At 47.7% G+C, this 20,898-nt stretch overlaps 1 protein-coding gene across 3 annotated transcripts in view; it reads right to left on the bottom strand.

The window, feature by feature from the left end:
- Positions 1-20,898, bottom strand: part of Atp7b (ATPase copper transporting beta) — a 67,474-nt gene that overhangs the window by 8,709 nt on the left and 37,867 nt on the right. For all 3 annotated transcript variants that reach the window (XM_063232681.1, XM_063232680.1, XM_013141137.3), the window contains 12 exons: positions 20,557-20,720; positions 17,753-17,914; positions 15,563-15,639; positions 13,575-13,749; positions 11,683-11,916; positions 11,061-11,152; positions 7,282-7,409; positions 7,041-7,195; positions 6,724-6,858; positions 3,741-3,935; positions 1,661-1,843; positions 589-748 (listed from right to left, as the gene is read on the bottom strand). In XM_063232681.1, the coding sequence (XP_063088751.1) occupies positions 589-748; positions 1,661-1,843; positions 3,741-3,935; positions 6,724-6,858; positions 7,041-7,195; positions 7,282-7,409; positions 11,061-11,152; positions 11,683-11,916; positions 13,575-13,749; positions 15,563-15,639; positions 17,753-17,914; positions 20,557-20,720 (1,860 nt within the window). The remainder of the gene's footprint in view (positions 1-588; positions 749-1,660; positions 1,844-3,740; positions 3,936-6,723; positions 6,859-7,040; positions 7,196-7,281; positions 7,410-11,060; positions 11,153-11,682; positions 11,917-13,574; positions 13,750-15,562; positions 15,640-17,752; positions 17,915-20,556; positions 20,721-20,898) is intronic.

Genomic DNA, 20,898 nt, shown 5'->3' with positions numbered 1-20,898 from the left:
TCACTAGAAAGTAGAGGTGGCTTCTAACAATAACACTTAAATCAAAACTTAGCTACTCGCATACTTAAGAAAAAACACTACACCCAAGTTCTTGAGGTACTCGATGTTTTCCTTCCACTTAAGGTTACAGCTGGCAAGCTGTTCATGGACTAAAGCAGACAGCCGCCACCCTGCACAGCAACCCTTCTTCGCTTGAGCAGACCACTCCACTCCATCTGCTTCCAGGTCAGCTCTGTAAATACTGCACACCCTGTGAAAGCTCACCCATATGGGAAGGACACAGGGAGAACAAAGGTCGGTCTCACCTGTTCACCTAGAAGCTTTTGAGAAGTATGATCAACTTGGGCTATAAAAGAGGAAACTCAAAATTACAGGTCAATGAAGTGACCTCCCTGGATATGTCAACACTATTTTGGCCCGCCAGAAACATCAGATTTTAGATACATCAGAGCATGCCAGAGAGAAACTGTGGGCTTTCCTGAGAGTGGCAAGTGTGGAACGCCCAGCCACAAGCCACCCATGGAGCTCCCCATGGTTGGCCCACCACTCCCAACTGAGACACAGGGACAAAGATCAGGGACACTTTACCTGGAGGGGGGCCAATTCCCTTCAGGTGACCAGCCTGCCCACTCAGTGGGCGCTCACTCTGGGACAGGATGGCTTCCACATTGCTGACTTTGCAGCTGATTCCACAACCTGGCACCGCCTGGAAGTCCGTGCAGTATCCCAAGGTCTCTGTTCCAAGTTCCTTGGGAGGCAGGGAAGAGGGAGAGGGGTGAGAACCCAGAGAAGGGCAGGACCAAGGTCAGGCTGGCAGTGAGAGAAAAGAGGGAGGTGGCACTGAGGGGAAAGCTAGGGAAATCGGCTGCTAACTCAGCAGCAAGCACTAAACTGAGTGGTACCAGGCAGCCTAACCTGTCCGTGGGCAGCTGCTTTCATACCACACGTTCAAAGAAAGCAATTTCTACGCTGCAAGTAATTTCATAAAAGTGACAGAGTAACAAAGCTATTTGAAGTGACCGAGATACTCTGTGTATGTCAGATCCTGGAGCGGGGACCGTGAGGAGGGAGGGGAGGATGCATGCCGAGCAGCATCGAGGGCCACTCAGGAGCACACGCCCTCCTCCTAACCTGCCAGGAAGCTAGCAGATGGCAGAGTGCTGGGCCCACAGAAAGGACAAATCAAGAAATGAGGCTTCTGCAAACTTCCCATCCAGGCAGAGGTGCCATGTCACCCACCTACTTACTGTCACAGGACTTGGGCAGACAGTTTGCAATCTGTCAGCCCTGCATCCTGGCGTAGTCTGCCAAACGGAGAAGGAAAAAGGCCCTCTCCTACAGGAGGAGGCTAATGCTTCCCAGGGCCCTTGGTTCACTCTGTGGGCTCAGCCCCAGGTCCCCCACTCCCATTTCACATCTGTGTCCCCTGACTCTAAGCCTCACAAAGGTCTGCATTTCTGGATTACCTTTCATCCCCCGGCTTCAGGACAAAGCTCCTCAAAGGCACAGGTCACATCTCTCTGGTTTTGTCCTGAATCCAGCACCAAACACATGCTCAGCAAGTGGCCATGATACTGGTATCTCAGGAGGGCATGCAGTGAGGAGGGAGGACCGGGCCGGGGTGAGGGGTGGTTGTGGAGTGGCACTGAGGTCTACGTACCTCTTTACAGTATTTGGTGACTGCCAAGCCCAGGGGATGTTCACTGCTGGCCTCCGCAGTACCCACCACAGCCAGAACTTTCCTGAGGGGCAGTGTAGCCATGTCGACAAGCAGCAGGACTCGCATGACCCTGGGGACCCCGTGTGTAATGGTGCCAGTCTTGTCGAACATCACAGTCTTTATCTGCCGAAAAAACCACGTCTCAGTGATACAACCCGGACAGCAGGGCTTTCCAGAGTCCACACCGTCTTACGGCAGAGCTTTACCTACTTGCCTTAAGCAGGTAAAACCTCCCCAACATAATTTCCTAACCTGATGCTCCACAGGCTTCCTGGGGGTTTATCTGCTACTACAAAGAAATCAGTCCCCAGGTACCCATCAAAACATCTGCACTGTGCCTTACCCCACCAGGCCTAGTCAGCAGCCTCCGTGGTTGTTCCCAGGACATGACACTGTCCACAGACTTTTTCTCGGTCAGGAGTCAGGCCCAAGGGTCCTCTGGTCGCCTGTCCCTTTCCCCCTGGTGTCCCTGTCCTGAAGCCCTGACTCGGCTTGCCTAAGCGCAAAGCCTGCTTGCAGTAAAGTCTTCACAATCTTGTTCTAGAAAGGAAGGGATGCACAATAACAAGCAACCAGGGCTGGCTGTAACCCGCCCCACCCGGTCAACGGCAGCTTTGGCCTAGTCCTTCAGGGTCCCTCCTGACTTTCTCCAGCGATCACTCTGAGGCTCACCTATTTCCGTGAGCCCAGCACCTGCACTGCTCACCTCTCCAAACTTCATCTAAGGGCAGCTGGCTGCTCTGTTCAGACCATGTTCCATCCTCGGTCATTCTCCCTGATTTGGAAGCAACTCTTGCTGTTCTGCAGTCCTAAGACGCACGGCAGCCTTCCTTTAACACCCCCAACTGATCTCCTCCAGAGTCCTGCCTCCTTCCATCCGTCCTTCACTTGGCGGCCAGATCACCCTTCCCAGCACGTGACCAGTCACCTCGCACACCCTCTCCCCCACACTGCCTTCGTCCTTAGGGCAGCCTGCTCCTTTCCAAATCTCCTGCGCCTCTTTAGCCCGGCCCCTCCTTCAGCAGTCTCATCCACATACACGCAATTCATACTCTCGTTCACTCTCTGATGTTTTAAAACAGTTTCTCATTATTGATTTATTCAGCAAATAACCTCCAAGCAATTTCAATGAGCCAGGTCCGGGATTAATGCTGAGGACACACTGCTGAGGGAAGCTCAGTGCATGATCTTACAGAGCTTATGACACAGCAGCTTGGCTCCCCAGGTGCTTCCTACCTGCTGTGCCCACCGCTGGAGCGGTCTCCCCACCCTCTGCAATGTACTTACTTTAGTTGAACTGGCAGGTCTCAGATTCGCTCCCCCAGCCACCCGCACCCGCCCTCACTCCAAGTAAGACAGACCCTCCTACCGCTGCGCCCTCACAGCATCTCACCCTCCTGACTGCTCAACACCCGTCTGTCCCTCTACACTGTCAGCTCCTTGGGAGCTTGGTACCGTGACCAGTACCAGAACTGAGCACATGGCCCACTCCCCTCACACTAAGCACTTAACAATGAACGGAGAAATGGGGGTGTGTCAGACAAAAGGAAGATGCTTAGGCACACTGCTGCTCACCATCGAGCCACAAGGGCACAGGACCCTGCAACTAAGCCCACAGACGTGAGCCTGACTTCTGGGGGTGGGAGGGCCCCCGAGTCTGCTTTGTGAAGGTGCAGACTTTGGAATGGCCTCCCAAAACTGCTCTGCTACAGGTTCCTCCCAGTAAATTGGGACTAATAAGCAAACAGGGCAAACAGTCACTACTGAGATGGAACCAGTAAATATTCACAAAGCTTTCAGTCATCTGGTAACCGCTGATACTTTTGCCACTCTTGTTTCCCAGTCAGCCTTAGCTTTCTAGTCCATGTAACATCACTGCCCTCGAGGGTTGCTTTCGGGCTTTTCTCTTAATTAGAAAAAGTTAATAGAGACATTTTCATTTACATTTACTGCGAAGATTCTTCAAGAAAATGTCAACCAAGGCGTGAAAGAGGGCAGGGAGAGCCTGAAGAGACCTTACCTTGTGTGCCATCTCCAGAGGCTTGCCTCCTTTGATGAGGATACCATGCTGGGCAGCCACTCCGGTACCCACCATGACCGCCGTGGGCGTGGCCAGCCCCAGGGAGCAGGGGCAGGCGATGCACAACACAGTGATGGACGTCTGGAAGGCGAACCGGATGACCACCTCTGTCTGTGAGATGTGCTTGCTGGGGCTCTGAAGGGGGAAGACACATAGGTTGAGAGAGAGTCTGGCAGTGAGAGTCTGGCAGAATCCTCACCATGGAAGGCCACCTCAGTGGGGGCGGGGGGCCTGAGGCAGCACAGTGAGCTGGGTTTAAGAATCACAGCTGTGTTCTGGCCGCCTCGGTATCACAGGGTTCACTTCATGGCCCCACGTGGCAATGTCCCAACCTTATCCTATAGGGTTCCCTCTGACAAGCAGGACAGGAACAGAGTCATACAAATCTCTCATGGGACTGAGGCACAGACTTGGGAGTCAGACCACATACTGTGTATCTGGCTCTGACGCTAATCTCACCTCTCGGTGCCTCAGTTTCCCCATATACAAAATGGAGGTGATAACACTCAGCTAGCTCATATGCTGTTTTACAGGTTGTATGAGGCAAAATACATACAAACACAAGCATACACACAGTACAACACTGGGTATAGGGGAAAGAAATGACAACTATCACATTATGATTATCATCATTATTATATAAATTTTTCAAAAACTCATGTTATCTCCAAAAAAAAATCTGTCCTAAGATGATAATCACACAATTGGGAAACACACAGGAATATTTACCACCATATGTTGTTTCTGTAATGGTAACACTCTAGAAATAACAGGGGATTAACTAATTAAGCATAATGGAACAGTAGGCAGCCACTGGAATGATGTGTATCTACATTTGTTGATATGGAAAGGGATGGAGAATTTAAAACACAAGTATGAAAAGACAAGTGCTGTGGTTTTACTCAAGTAAAATCTCCTGCCTCTACCTGGAGTAGAATGCTGGAAAGTGATTACCGAGAAACAAAAACTATGACTTTGCTTTGTTTTGTTTTGTTGCTAGGAATCGAACTCAGGACCTTGTACTTGCCAGGCAGGCACTTACGCCACTGAGCTGTATCTCCAGCCCAAAAACGATTATTTCTAGGGAGAAGTGTTGGTGCTGTCTTTATTTTATTTTCTATGTTTTTCATGAGTGTTTTCTTTGTAAAATCCAATAGACCCAAAATATGGGGCTATTTTGTAGAGGTGGTAGCACAAGTTGGTATCACTGTTTATACTCTGAGATCTTGAATTATTTTTATTTATTTTTCAAAATAGCTAGTGGCTAGGAGTCTAACAAGAAACACTACATTCAGGTAATTATAATAAATAGCACATGGTCTAAAGTGAGGTCACAGACTGCAATCTTTTTACCTTCCATCTACAACTTATTCCTTGATTTTAAAAAGCAGGATTCTAAAATAAGATAATTTTTAAAAAATAAGGTATATTCTAATTTTCATAAAATTAGCTGTATTTAGGTAAATAAGATAATTTTTTGAGAAAAAAAATGCTGCAATTTTTTTTTTTTAAACTGAGTAATTCTTGTTAATACCACCTGGCATTCCAGTGACACTGGGCAGTTTCTGGAAGTTAGTGTGAACCTTTCCTGCATGAGTTTGTGCAGCAAAGTGATGACAGTATTTTAAAGGAACATGCAGTACCTCATTTGCCAGCATCCTCCCTGATTTTGCAGATAAAAACAAAAGAAGCCAAAGTAAGATGGAAAGCATAGAATGGCAGGAAGTCACATATTCCAACTTGTTTAGAACGGAGTCTTCCCACAGCCCCACACCAATGCGCTCTTCTCCCCCCAAAACAGTAATTTTAGGTAGTCAGGTACCATGAATAGTCACTGGCAAATTCTAGGATACATTCATAGCTTACTCTGAAAAACAATGAGTCTCCTTAGATGTCAGAAAGTGTTTAACTTGCCTGTTTTCCATTTAAGATCGAAAAATCAAGGGAGAAAGTGACATCTTAGTAAATGAATACATCCTAAGAATATCTGGGTGTACCTTTACTTATATATGTAGACATTTAACAAAAAGAAAAAAATCCGTCCTGTATTTGTAGTTTCTTATTCTAAGGCTCTAAGATATGCACTATGGTGGGTTAGGTATGAGACAAGGTAAAACACTGTTCCAATATAGCTTCCTGCGGGCCACGAGGTTTTTAGGTACATCAAGGTTTTTCAGCCCCAGCACTAATGTCATCATTATCTTGGAGACCTGTCCTGGGCCTCACAGAATCTTCAGCAGCATCCTGGCTTCTCCATTCTGGGTGTATGTCACATCTGTCCCACTTATGAAAATCAAAAATGTGTTCAGATATTGTCCCTGCCAATCACTGATGCACATAAGTTTTCTGAGGGACTGCATTTTCCATGTTGTTTTCTATGTTTTATAAAATGGTATTTCCCAAGATAGAGTTCTTCATGTACCTATAAGGTTAGGTATTTAATTACTAAAAAGCTCTGGCTATACTGGTATCTTTCATCTTTCAAAAACACTGGCTTGAGAAAGTAGGAGCCTGAAGATCTTATCAGTAGATACAGATAGCAAAAACACTTTTTTTCTTAAAATGTCCTGAATAATGTTATTATGCCATCAAAATTATGAAGTGGTGTATCTTCTATAACATACACCTCTTAACCTCAGAAACAGTTGATACTACACACTGTAAATGCTTTAAGCATTATGACAATAAACTGATGTCCATGGAAATTTATCTAAGTAGGTGCAAGAGGCAACTTTACTTATACCTGTAGAAACAGGTAGAATTGATTGTCCTAATCTAATTTAGACTTTGCTGTCAATAAATGAAGGAAATAAAGAATAATGGATAATCAAAGCCCAGTAAATCTAAGATAAGAGAGAAATGGATTCATGGCAATACATTATTTAAAACACAACAAACATACCACTCAAAGCATTTAACTTACAGGAAAGTATTTCTGAACAACACCAAAATCGATAAAACCGATTACAATCCAGACCACCAACGTCAAGGTTGAAATGATGATGATAAATGGGACAAAATAGCCACTGAACCGGTCGGCCAGCTGCTGAATGGGTGCCTATGAAAAAAAAGCAGCAAGAGTGTGGGAATTACAAACGAGGGAGCCAGAAACACCACGCGGAAGGCCTGGGACCGTGTCCTCCACGTGAACTACCTTTACTAACTGATCTTTACTAATTAACTGTCTCCCTAGGCATATGAGGGAGCTGATGTCGCACAGGCTTTGAGTCTCTTCTTTACCTTTGACATCTGAGCCTCCTCCACCAGTTTCACAATCTGAGCCAAAGTGGTGTCGTTGCCCACGTGCGTGGCTTTAATGAGCACAGAGCCATGAGCGTTTATAGACCCAGCGATCACTGTGCTACCAGGTTTCTTAGTAACAGGCATGGCTTCCCCTAGAGGTGAAGAAGAGACAACTGTCACTTGCTCAGCCCCATTCCACATCACATAGTACCTGGGAATATGCAATGAGCCACCTGACCTGTGATGAGAGACTCGTCCGCCATGGTGTTGCCTTCCAGGACTTTCCCGTCCACTGGGAACTTCCCCCCAGGGACGACCTTGATGACATCACCCCGCTGCACCAGCTCCATGGGCACTTGTTCCTCTCTGCAACAGACACCCCTCGGGTCACACCCAAGCCCTTGCAGCAGCATCCCACCCCATCTAGTGCTAGGTCAGGTTCTACATCAACTGTCAGATGAGTCACACATACAGCTCACCTATTCCCCGTGAGCTCAGAATCCACAGGTTTAACCAAACATATTCAAAGCACACAGGGAAAATAAATTTTCATCTATACTCAACATGTCCACACTTTTTTTCTTGTCATTATTATCTAAGCAACAGAGTACAAAACTCTTCACATAGCATTCACATTGTGGTAGGTTTTGTAAGTCATGCGGAAATGATTTAAAGTATACAGGAGGAAGTAGGTTATATACAAACACTATGCTATTTCATATGAGGGATTTAAGTACTAGGAGATTCTGGTTGTCTGTGGGGCTCCATGGCCACTGGGGGACAGCTGTACTAGATGACAGGGCAGATGGGGGCTGTATGTGACAGGCACTGGGGCAGAGCCTGCTGGAGAGCATGGATTTTACCCTAACTCAACAGGGAAAGACCTTCCACTGGACTAACACAATCAGATTTGCGCTTCAGAAACACCACTGGCTTTAATATGGAAAAATATTTTGAAGGAGCCCAGGCTGGAAGCTGGAGGCCAATAAGGGGACTGCATCAACCACACCTGGCCCGAACAAGCCAGCAGCCCTGACCACACGTGAGGCACAGGAAGGAGCAGAAGATGACAGAGCGAGAACTGAGGGGTCAGGGGCCGACGTGCAAGGGAAAGGAAAGGAGTCAGAAGCAGCCCGGCTCAGCCTCAGGAGTGTGCCACGGAAGAGACCATCATGCATCTGAGGGGGAGCAGGAACGTGGTGATGGCGGGGGCAGGGGAATAAGCTACTGAGAGAAATCTCCCCTGGGCATGTCTAGAGACAGGCCTGACCCTGAGTTCCACATGGAGTGTGTCCCACATGTCCTAGTGACAGTCTTAACACAGTTAATGCACTAAGGAGAACAAAGGAGACTAAGCAGCAGGAGAGTGAAGATATTATCATATGTGAAAAGGTCATGCATGTAGAATGTCTCACCACCCAAACTTGGGATAAAGAAAAAGGACAGGTGTCCCCAGCAGATCCCCAAGGATCTGTCCACACAAAGAAGAGGCCAGAGGCAGTTGGGCCCTGCAGGAGGCAGAGGGGACCGCAGGCCCTGGTACCTGGTACACCCTGTATTATTGCATGGTCAGCCCCTCCAGGGGACTGTTGCAATACAAGTGGCAGAGGAAGTGGCCATGGCCCTGGGACAGTAGAGTGACCAGGAGCCTGAAGCATCCTGCTCAGGATGGTGTGCAGGAAGGACCCCTAAGCACACAGCGCAGTGTAAGTAGACCCGATCTGAGCACGCAGCCCGTCTTAGGCAAAGTCAGGATGAACTCTGGCTCCTGATTAAAACATGGTACCGTCCTGTTGTGACAGGAGTGGTCAGGTCCATAGTGCGTTCACAGGCAAAAAAAAAAATGAATCACCTTCTTCAGAAAAGAACTGAGTTATGGCAGGTGTAGCCCACTTCTCCTGGCATCTCAGCTGACTGGTGCCACCTGGCAGGATACCAATCTGCTCATGTTCAGGTCACTAAGCAGCAGAAGCTCTTTAAACTGTTGTTGGCAGAGGCAGCAGTGCAGATGGAGGTAAGGGGTATCTGAACAAATGCAGGTACAGTGGCTCTGTGCCCCTTCAAACGCTTTCACTCTTCAGAATTTTAATGTCATTAATTTATAAGAGAGAGAAAAAAAAACATGGAGTTATGGTACATGAGCCTGCAGAGCCACTGAAGCTGCTCTGTGTGTGTGTGTGTGTGTGTGTGTGTGTATGTGTGTGTGTGTGTGCATCACACAGGATGCCTGACTGGAGACAGTGTGCCATGATGGCCAACAGACTGTCCCTGGCCTCCCACAGCCTGATCTCAACTCTGCCACCTTGCATGGACTTTGGCCTCACTGAGCTCTAGATTTTTGCTAATGACAGTGGGGACAGTGACAGTGACCCTCACAGGAGGTCATCACAGTTGCATTAGGTAATTTGTGTACAGCACCTGGTGCACAGTTAGGAACCAAGTCCAAGCTAGCATGACTACAGTTACAATGATTACTTAAAAAGCAGGGTCCAGAGAAAAAGCCACACTCCTGGGCTGCAGTCCACTGGTGCCTCAATCAGAGACTCCAAGGCGAGGGCCACTACAGTTATGGACACGGGCACTGGCCACGGGGGGTAAGGGGTATGAGCTGTGTCTGTTTTCACCAGGGGAGAGTTTGCAGTCTATGTGGTAGTCAACAAAGATGGAGACGCTGAGACCAGGGAGAAACCGGCAGAGGGAGACTCCTTTCCATCCCTGTCCCCGGCAGTGGGGTGCCCCAGGAGCCCCACTGCACAGGAAGAAGGGAGGTAGCTAAGGGCACCCCATGCAACACCTCCTCTTCTCAGCAGTTGGAAGTGAAACCACAGGCTAAGAGTGCATGGGTGTGGGAGAAACTTCAGGAATGTGCAAGCAGCCGGAAATGACCACCGCCCATGTTACAGTTTATATCTAAAATGGTCCCCAAAACCTCATGTGCTTGGAAGATGACTGGATTACGGGGTGGCGTGTCTGGGAGGCTGGTCACTAGGGCTTGGCCCTCCTCAGCTCCTCCTTTCTCTCAGTGCTTCCTGATGCCATGCAGTGGCTGGCAGCTTTCCTCCACCGGGCCTCTCTGCCTGGAGCTTCCCAACCAGGCAGGCCTAAAACTTCCACCAATTATGAGCCAAAATGAACTTCTCCTTTCAGTGGCACAGAGCCTGCTTGGCAAGTGCAAGGTCCTGAGTTCGATTTCCAGTACCCTCTCCAAAAAAGTCAGTATGTGGCCAGGCATCGTGGCATGCACCGTAATTCTAGCACTTGGGAGGCTGAGCAGAAGGATCACATGAGTTTGAGGCCAGCCTAGTCTACATAAATGAGTTCAAGCCCAGCCTGCACTACAGAGTGAGATCCTGTCTCACAACAAACAAGAGTATGTGAAAGGTTTAAGAACGCAGGCTGAGCCGACAGCCCAAGTAACATCCTCATTCCTCCACTTAATTCCTATGTGACCTGGGTCAGCTGCTCAGCCTAGCTGAACCTGTGTTCTCTGTAAAGTAACAGTAGTAACAGTGCCTTCGTGATAAAGGGTTTTTCCCTGTGTGAAGGGAATTACGAGATTAATGCACAGGTTAAATACAGAGAGGCTGGAATAGTGTTTGACCATATATCCAAGCAATAATAATAATAATAATTTTAATATCAGCCTTATGAGGAAGATACTACTACTCCCATCCCACTCTTTGCTAGGTTATGCCCGAATCTCTCTTGCCTATTTGAATCCTCAGATCTTGCATATTCCATGCAACACTCAGTCACAGTCCGTGTTCGCTGTGAAGTCATCCTTGACTGCCATTAGCCTTCGTCTTCCAATTCCTGGACTCCGACTTGTTTACTCCTCTCAGCCCCCATCAGGTACACACACACCACTGCTTGCTCTTTAACTTAAAAGCTTTGCCTGTGCAATGGCTCGAAAGTGTCCTTGCCTACTTTCCAGGTCTACTGCGACGTAACTACAGGATGAGTATCTGCCCAGGGGACATGAATTGATCTTGAGCTCTACTGATGAACACAGCCTACCTGAGGATTAAGTTATCCTCACCGAGGGTCACAACTGTGGCTTCTGTGGCTTGTAGAGACATGAGCTTAGCAAGCGCTTCTGAAGTTTTGCTCTAAGAAATAACCAGAGTGCAAAATGAGAGCTACGTCAACCTAACTGTCCCGACCAGACTATGGAGGCTGCCCTACCATGTGACAAAGCCTCTGTGAGGACCGGGCCATTAATGTAGTTCTAGGAATTGCATTTCAGACTGAAAACACCCCACCAAGTGACATCTACAGTCTGTTATGGCCTGTGTCCCACCCACTCTTTCACAGGACCAAATGCAAGGGAGGGGTTTAATGCAGGAGGTTAAAAACAGTATGACCCCAGGGGGAAGTAATACCTTATATTAACACGCTCTATCCTCAGGTAGGCACCAAAAGACTAAGAGGGTTTTAGTAATTAACCAGATTAGCAGGGATTTCAGAAATAGCAACCAATTTGGAGATTAGTGACTGTGGCACCTAATTATATGGCGGTTTCAGATTTCCTAAGTCCCCATACTGTGTGTAATTAGTAATTCCCAACACAGTGTTCAGAGGGACTAAGATTTGCTTTCCTAGAGGAACAATTCTTTTCTTAACAGGAAGCCACAGCTACCTTTGCCACATGTTCTAGCCACCGTCCCAGGGCAATGAACACAAAGAGCATAGGAGGTGTGTCAAAGAATGTCACAGGACTCCGCTCGGCCTTCTCAGCAATCGCAACCACCAGGATGATCAGGGAGTAGGCATAGGCAATGCTTGTGGCCAGAACGATGAGCACGTCCATGTTGGCAGACTTGTGCCGCAGGGACTTGTAGGCCTGGACGTAGAAGTACCACCCGCCGAGGAACTGAAAGACAAGGAGAGCAAAGGCTACCAACCAGCAGGGCAGAGGCCGCGATGAGCCGGAGGCCCCAGGACGGCACTTACTCTAGGCCCGTGCACATGTGTGACATTACCTTTTCTTCAGTGACTGATATTATCAAACGTACTTTCTAATTCAGAGGGAACTAGTGGCCTGCAGAATTGGATAATTAGCAGGATGTGTAACCTTTAAAACCCAGAGCACACAATGTGAGTGTCTAACAATAAGAGAATGGGAAAAACAAAAAAATCACGGTTCATTTATCCTGTGGACAGCGCTAATCTCCAAACAGAAGATGCTGTATCCATAAACCACTGGCAAAAAGCAAGTCTGTGAAGTTAATTAAAAATGCTAGTGTACTCCACATACTCACACTTGCACTAATAAAGTCTACATATATTATGTGAGCATGCACATCACATATGTACACATGCAAATGTGTTTTCTCCACATAGACGAGATCTGGAAAGATGCATGCCTGACTCCTAATGACACTGTAGCTGTCCCTGGGAGTACGGTTCAGCCAGAGGCAGGTACTTAGTGAAAGAGTATCTTCTCCTTTGCTTCGAGTTCTTTATAAGCATACAGCAGTTTGCAAATAAAAATAAAATATAGGGGAAAATTCTGTTATAAATCTTTGCTCCTGAAAAGTCAAACTTTACATGCCACTTAATCTTGAATCAATCTGACTAGATTCAGAGATTCTGGAGAGTTGATTGGACTGTGAGGACATTAACCTCATCAGTGAGTTAACCAACTGATGAATTCATAGCTGAATGGGTTTATAGGAAGTGGGCCCTGCTTGCAAGTAGTAGGTCATGGGTGTGTGACACTGGGGACTATATCTGGTCCCCGCCTCTGTAGCTGTTTCTGTTTTCCCCTTGGCCATCATGAAGTGAGTGGCTTCCCTCTTCCACGCCCCTCTGCCATGACGTTTCAGAGCCAGCAGACTGAGGTCAAATAAACCTCAATTCCTTCAAATTGTAGGTATTAGGTATTTTGTCCCAGCAATGGCAAAGCTGACTAATGCACGTTCTAATAGTGACTCAAGAGTTTAGTTTTATGTTCCAAAATAAGTGTACAGACAGATAAACACCTGCCTGGCAAGTGCAAGGTCATGAGTTCCATCTCTGGTACCAAAAATAAGTAGATACACAGACACACACTTCCCACCAGAAACACGGCTGGTCCCTTAACACCGCCATCACAGCACACGTTCCACAAGGCCTGCTGCTGAATTACAATGCGCTCATTCATAAGGACCACATCTTCGCCTTTTCAAGACAGATCATTCAGGAGAAGCACGGGCTCTGGGGAAGCCAGCTGCTGCTTCTAACAACAGGTAAATTAACTTGAAAGTAAGCAAATCGGGGGCACACGGTTCACCAGCCTTGCAGGGAGGAAGCTGCCACTCTAGGGACTATCAATCACCTGTAGCCTACTGTGAAACTGACAGTGAAACTAGACCCTCCTTAGCCCCCACGGCAGAGGGTCTGGCCCTGTCCTCTTGATCATAAGACACTGGCTCAGGAGATACCACTGAAACCGTGCTAAAGAGCTGTGTTCAGTCTAAGAGGGAGAGTGTCTGTGGGCCACACCATAAGCACTGAGAGCAGGGGCCTGCCCAGCTTCCTAATACGTACCTGGACGAACGTACACAAGATGAAGAAGATAAGGTTCAGAATGGACAGTCCTGGGATGATACTGTGGTCCAGGACCATCGCCTCATGGGGCTCGTGGCTGGGTATTAGCATATAGATCATTAAGCCCATGACGGGGATGCCAAACACCAGGCTGCACAGGAAAGACTTCCTCCACCTGGAAGCAAGAACAGCACACAGAACTGTCAGACACCGCCACTTCAATCACAGGACAGTCCCCTCCCGAAGACTCAGTTTAAAACCTGACTTTCTCCCGTGGCTAGAACAGACCACAACCGGTTAAAACAAAGGAAGCCTCTCTCCCTAACACTGCCATTCCGGGGACAATCTAAAGATCTAAACATTGTGGCTACATAGCCTTCTTCTTCACTTGGCTGATATATGGCCTTCCATCTGTAGGTTTTGCAACTGAAGCTCAGTAGCTAAGAATCTACCCCAAAGAGGTTGACATTCTCAGTTTACAGCTGCTTATGGCTCTTTCTTCAAAATGCGTTCTTACACAACCCTCAAAGAAAAACAACAGCCAACAGCAGTATTTTATTGGTATAAGCTTACTTACACATTCAGGTTCATCAGCGGCAGGGTTTACTGAGGACTGAACCCAGGTCCTTTGCACTGAGCTACTCCCCCAGCCCTGTTTTACTTTTTATTGAGACAGAGACTTGTAAAATCACTGAGGCTGGGCTTGAATTTGTGGTCCTTCTTTCATTTCGCAGAGTGCTGGGACTGCAGACATGCACAGTTGTGCTCAGCCACCACACGTTCAACTTTTAAACAATTGCTTAAGATAGAATCAGTGAAAAGAATGAGGCTGTCCTGACGAGCACAATGTCTGCGATTAGTGGTCGCAGGGGACCACTGTGGGATTCCTATCAATGCAGCACACGCGAATCTCTAACCACACGGTTGTGGGGCCTCCTCCCTTGTTCCTCTCCTTTTCTGTCTCCTTTGCCATTCCTCCTCTTCTCTGACTGTTAATGGTGGAATGCCCCAATGCTCCAGCTTTCCATCCCTTCGCTTTTATCTTGGTGACTGCACACCGGCTCTGCCTTTACTGTGTACTCAGCCTGATGCCCAAGGATCAGCCTCCGTGGCTTTCCAGGACCCGGCCTGCCAGTCCCACCTATGGCCTGGCCCCAGAAGATGCCCTCCTCACACCACTGCATTTAGCCTAAGGCTCAAATCCTGAGTCCTCTGCTCGGAGGCTTCCTCAGCCTTCCAGAACGCGCTACACCACTGCTGTCACAGTTCCTCACTCTTTCCCTGCCCGACTACACCTACTCCAGGGCAGGGATGATGGTGTCTGTTCATCCCCAGCAGTGTCACAATGCTCTGCACACAATGGTAGTCTCCACATTAGTTGAAGGCATAGGACACTGCCTAAGACAATGAACCCCATTTTCCTGCTTCCACTCGGTGATGCAGTCTGCCCTCCCTTTCTAGCTCCAGAACCTATGCAAAAAAGACTAAAAATATTATTTAAAAAAAATTCTCCCTTTTTCTCCCCAATTTGAGCATTACCCAATTACAGCTGTCTGTTTAAAATAGTGAAAAGTCAAACTTAAAAAATTCAAGGCTGGCTGTGGTGATGCCTGTAATCCCAGCACTTGGGAGCGTGAGGCTGGAGGATCACTGCAAGACCAGACTAGGCTACATAGCAAGACCCGTCTCAAACAAAAAACCAGCCCCACAGTTACACTAGCTGCATTTCAAGTGTTCAAACACAGAAGTGCACTGCAGAGCTGTAATACCGTCATCACCGCCAAACCTCTTCAGACAGTGCTGCTTCGTGAGGATTAATATTCCAAAAAAGGCAACCAATGCAGGTGGGACCCTGGGATAGCAAGGACAAAGCACAGCAAGCACACAGACAACACAAAGACATTCATACAACATGAGCCATCGAGTCGCTGGGGACAGGAAGACAGACCGTGACACGGGGCTGCAGTGTGTCTTGGTATTCTACCTACTGCTTTATTTCCACCTTGTGGTCCAAGTGGTGAGCGGTGGGCCTGCTCTGGGCCAGGGAAGCACGGAAGCCAATCTCCTTGTTATCAAAAAGAGAGGGGTGGGGAACAAGAGGCAAGGTACTTGTTAAAACATGCACTGGCGGAGAGCACTTTACAGTTCTGGAAATGAGACAGTGAATCTCAAAATGCCTCTGGAGCTACTGGGTTCTCCTCTCACGCTGACACACTCTGTCTGGAGGTTCAGTGCTGTCTATGTTGAGAGACTGCACCATCTGTTGTGAGGAGACAGTGTCAGTGGTGACTCCTGACCCTTCTGTTGGCAAAGGCAGTGGGTTCTGGGAAGCTAACTTCACCAGGCCTCAAAGCTGACCAGTACTGCCTGATAAACTCAGAAGTTTTGAGTTCAGGAATCTCAAATGTCTTCCATGGTCTGGCAGTTTCCTTCCATTCAGAAAGAGGAAAGTCAGAGAGGTTAAATACTTTGCCCAAAGCCACAGCGTTATTCTGAAGGCCCAGAGCCAGAACTCAGGCTTCTAGGTCCAGTCGTGGCTGCCTCCCACTGGAGCTGCTCTCAGTCCCCGCAGGACTGGAAGTCAGGTTTCCCCTGTGGCCCACAGGGCCTGGGCCTAACTGTGGGCCTTTCTCATGAACAGCCCCATGTAATTCTGCAGGCACCTTGGTCTGAGCGCTGGGCTTTGACTATAAACGTACGTCAGGAAATGTCTTGTCAGACACCTTGATAAAGAAAGGGGCCTCAGAACTCTGCAGCTGAGATTCATATACAAAACTGAAAGGCAGGGTAGAGAAAAGAACCTCTAAGACTATGTAAGACAAATGCTTTACAACTAACACTAACCTAACTGAGGAAAAGATACCCCAGAGATGCAGACATGGAGGCCAAGCAATATTCCAATATTCCTCAAATGAGGAGAGGATGCTGCTGAGTGGAAGCAGGCTGTATTTGAAGCTCCTACCTAAGACTTTCCTTCCCACTCACTGCACCAACATGACTCCTTAGCCTTACACTACCATGTCATTGCTGTTCTTCAAGAACAACACAGTGGTAGAGTAGAAATAGAAAGACAGGTCAGGTATGCTGGTGCACGTCTGTGATCCCAACACTTGGGAGGCTGAGGCAGGAGGATCACCCTGAGTTTGAGGCAAGGCTAGGCTACATAGTCAGTTTGAGCCTATCCTGAACTACACAGTGAGACCCTGCCTCAAAAAAACAAAACAAAACATGAACAGAAAGACAGCTGGCCTTTCAGCTGTGAGAGCTGGGTTTGAGTGCCGTTTCACACCTGGGAGCTGGGCCCCAGGGAGCAAAGCCTTTAACCTCTCTGAGGGTCTTTTTCCTCATTTGATGAAGGACCTTTGTCTTCTGCCTTTGGGGTGGACATCATTTCCATGTCAAAAAGCTCTGCTGGGCCATACAGACAACACCTCTGTGCAAACACACATGCCCAGTGAAAAGAAAATTAAAGATAACACAGCATTAAGCAATTATGATGTTCCACTTTGTAAGCAACTTCATAAGCAGTCGTTCTCACTAATTTACCCTTACCATGAACCACCACAAGGTAATGTTGTTTGGTGTTGACTGCCTTAACCCACTCCGGTCATCTGCGATGTTTACTCTCCTGCAGTCTGGTGTAACAGATCTTAAAAGAACAAATGCTAGGTCTCTGGACAACCTGGGCGAGGGAACAGCCAGTAGCACAGGCAGGACATTCTAACTCGCTTTCCAGAGCATAAAAGATCAAATTGTCTGGCAGACAGGCCTGGCCGGGGGCAAAAAGTCGTATCATTCTGTCCGATGCCAACACTCCCTTAGTCTATTGATACCTGCCATCAGTAGACATGTTTTAGAATTATAATTAAGCAATTTAATGCTATGTACCAGATGTCTCAGCAATACTGATGCTTCTCAGGGAGTATCCGAAACTAAAATAATAACAATAATGTCTTTTTCCCCTCATCTCTTACCTGGTCATTAATATGCTTCCTCAGATAATCTGATATTCATTTACCTTCATGCATAATTCAAAAACATTATTCCATGGTAAAAGCTAATGGGTTTTAGATGAGTTTTACTTTTCCCTTCTGCCTAATTATATGTTATCATTTTCTTCAGTGATTATTTATTACTGTTTTATAAAAACTGGGTATAATTTTTCATGAATGAATTACCTCAATAATTTTGACAATATCCCGTGGGCCAATAATTTCCGGATCAAATTTCACATGGGCTTTGCTGGTGGCGAGGGCCACAGAGGCGTAGGTGATGCCATTGGTTCTGGTGAGCTTGGACTCTATGTTGTGAACACAGGAAGCGCAGGTCATTCCTGTGATCTGAAAGACAGGAAAACAAAATGCCACGGGACCAGGACTGAGACCAGGGGGGAGCCAGGTGGAGGGGCGCAGGCCTGTCATCCCAGCACTCGAGAGGCTGAGGCAAGAGGACTGCTGTGAGTTCATGGACAGCTTGAACTACATGTGAGACTGTGAGACTCTAGAGGATGGGGATTCGATGACGGGCAACCACCAGCCTCTCCCTCGGCAGAACCCTTCTAAGACTGACTCCCACCCATAAGCCCGTAAGCAAGATGCTCACCCCTCACATGCGCTTTAGGGAGATAAACAGTGGTGCTCTCCCATTTCAGGTACAGGAAGCAACAACTTTTTTGGCAGATGGCAACAAACCCAGGCTTGACTTTGGGCTCTGAGAAGAATGGACTTTTAGAAGCTCTGTTTCAGTTATCATGTCAGCAACACGGGGTAATAACTGCCTTCTAAGAATAAGGATGTGTGCCAGTGCAAAACCCTCTGAACTCCTGAAAGGCTCTATAATTTAGTCTTGCCAGTGCCTGATTTATAGAATCTGCTAAAACCCTCCTTTCCAGGGCTCTGCTGGCTCCCAAGAGGATGACAGCAATGCCTCATTAGCAACTGGAGAGCAGGTTTCGGAGTGACCAATGGATGAAAAGGAATCTGGGGGCGTCTCAAAGTATGGAGGGGGTGCTGACAGGTGAGGGGCAGAGTAACATTAAACAGAAAGACACAAGGAATGATGGTGTGAGGTAGAAGGTCAGGTGGCCTGCAGCCAGCAGGACCAGCACAGGGCCTGTGGAAGAGGAGGGAACCTGCAGTGCTGGCTGGAGACTCCTGAGCACAGCCAAAAGTGACACTAAGCCAACACCTAATGCAAAGCCACTGAGCAGTAACACGAACTGACCATCTGGAGTTAGGGAAGGAGCAGTGGGCTCATTAATTGGAACACATTATCCTTAGCAGGAGACCAAGAGCAGTAGGAAAAAAAAGAGGACTATCACACAATTAGGAGCTAACCGACTGGCTGGTGCCTGCAATCACAGCATCTTACCATGTTTCAGTGGTGCGCCTCGGCTCGCCTGTTTTTGAGGTGATAATAAGAATTAGCACCTGTGAAACACTTGCAATGTGCCAGGTCCTGTCCTAGTGCTGCACTGCTCTCCGTACTCTGCGAGGCAGATCTCAAAACCATAAGGATGACAGGTGTAGTACTATGTCCCAAGTCACACAGCCAGCGAGGGGCAGAGCAGGAGCCTGTACCAGAGAGCTGGGCTCCAAAGTGTGCCCTGGGCCACTGCTGCGTGTTGCGAAGAGGTCTTCACTGACTAGCCTAGGCTGACACATGTCCCTGCAGCAACAGGGTTAGAACTCACAACCAGCCAAAGCCTGAGGCGCTCCTGCTCCACCGTGTGCTACACCCTCACATGAGACAAAAAGACCTCTGGAGTGCAATGCGCCATTCTTGGGATACGGACTAGACAAATCAGACAACTCACTTTTGTGGTCAGCACTTCCTAGAATACTAATTAAAACAGAAGCTCACATAAAACGTCTGTGCTTACATTTTAACTACTGATACCTCAGAGTTTTAAAACAAACACTATAATAAAAAATATTGGTTCAAAGAAAGCTTTTCCTTTTCCCAGTAACAGTCTTGACTTAGATTTTCCACCCAGAGGCCTGAGTGGGACAAGATGCCCGTGTGTGGACCTGGAGGCTTCTCACAGGCCTAATTCAAGTTGTAGCCCAGTGAGGATTAATCTGCCCCTCGACACGCAGGGCTCTGTAGAGCCGAGGTTTGTTACACAAGAGACCACCCTTTGCAGGAGCTCATTGTATAGCTCATGGCCTTGACGCATTCTTCAAACATTTACTTAGCACCAATGGCGATGAATAAACATTTAAGCAGGTAAAATAGCATTACTCAGTTCTGTTGTGGTTTCTCTTGTCTCCATTTTCATAAAAAGAGCTTTTGATAAAGTACTTTCAAAGTGTGCATTCTGTCAATAACAGAATCACCTGCTGTTTTCCATGATTTGTCCTGGAGCAGCCATGCTCCAGGACAGACACGAGGCCTCCCTACTCTCACCACCCACGACATTTCCCTCAGATGAAGTGTTCTGGGATACTAGATCCTTAATTATCACATGCCTAGGCGAAGTCCTGTGCACACTGAGTTGTTTTCGCAGGGCTGAAGGGCACGAGCTGGGCAAGTTCTCTACCCTCCATCTTTGAATGGCACTCACCCCCCCCCAGAGACCTATGTCCTGTGCCTAGAGATAAGTGCACACAGATGAGCTTCCCTGTAAACTTGAAAGACTGTGTGCGCATTCAGCCTCCCCCAACCAGCCACACTAGGGACAGCCCATTATCTGTGCCACTTTTCCCCCCGACTCCTGCACCCCGCCACCTCTTCCTCCTCATACCCTGAGCAGCCTTACTGAGACTGCCTCCTCTGACTTTGTGATACAACTGATTTTCCTTTACGAAATAGACAAGTCATTGCCACTAGCTTCCAAGGGGAAGAAAAGAAAAAAAACCTGACAACCGATAGGGTAAGTCCAAGATGGAAGACACTTACTGATCGTAAGAATGACTGCTGTCAGAAGCTCTCCCATAAACCATATGAAACCTGCACCCCATGAGGCAGCCACTGTACTTACAACCAGCTCAACATCGCCATCTGACCCTGCATTGTCCTCCATGACCGCTGCCTCAAAGCCCAGGGCCTGGATGAGCTGGGTGATCTTGGGCGGCTGGATGACCTCTGGATTATACTTGACCTCTGCCTTTCCTGACATCAAGGCAACCAAGACGGACAGAATACCTGGAAACATCAGATCACAGTTCAGATACTCTGGGCAAGGTTTCAGAGATGACACAGTCAACGTAGTCTAACACAGAAAAATGTTATCCCCAGAAGCCTCTAGAGCAGAGTTTCTCCAACTCAGCAGTACAGGATGATTAGCTGAGGAGCTCTGGCAATTCAGTGCCTGCTCCTAACC

The sequence above is a fragment of the Cavia porcellus genome, unplaced genomic scaffold, assembly GCF_034190915.1.
Source record: "Cavia porcellus strain 051 isolate PalLab524CR breed Dunkin Hartley unplaced genomic scaffold, mCavPor4.1 scaffold_21, whole genome shotgun sequence".
In the NCBI taxonomy this organism is placed as follows: domain Eukaryota; kingdom Metazoa; phylum Chordata; class Mammalia; order Rodentia; family Caviidae; genus Cavia; species Cavia porcellus.
Note: the sequence above shows the minus strand (reverse complement) of the source record. Positions and strands in the feature narration are given on the sequence as shown.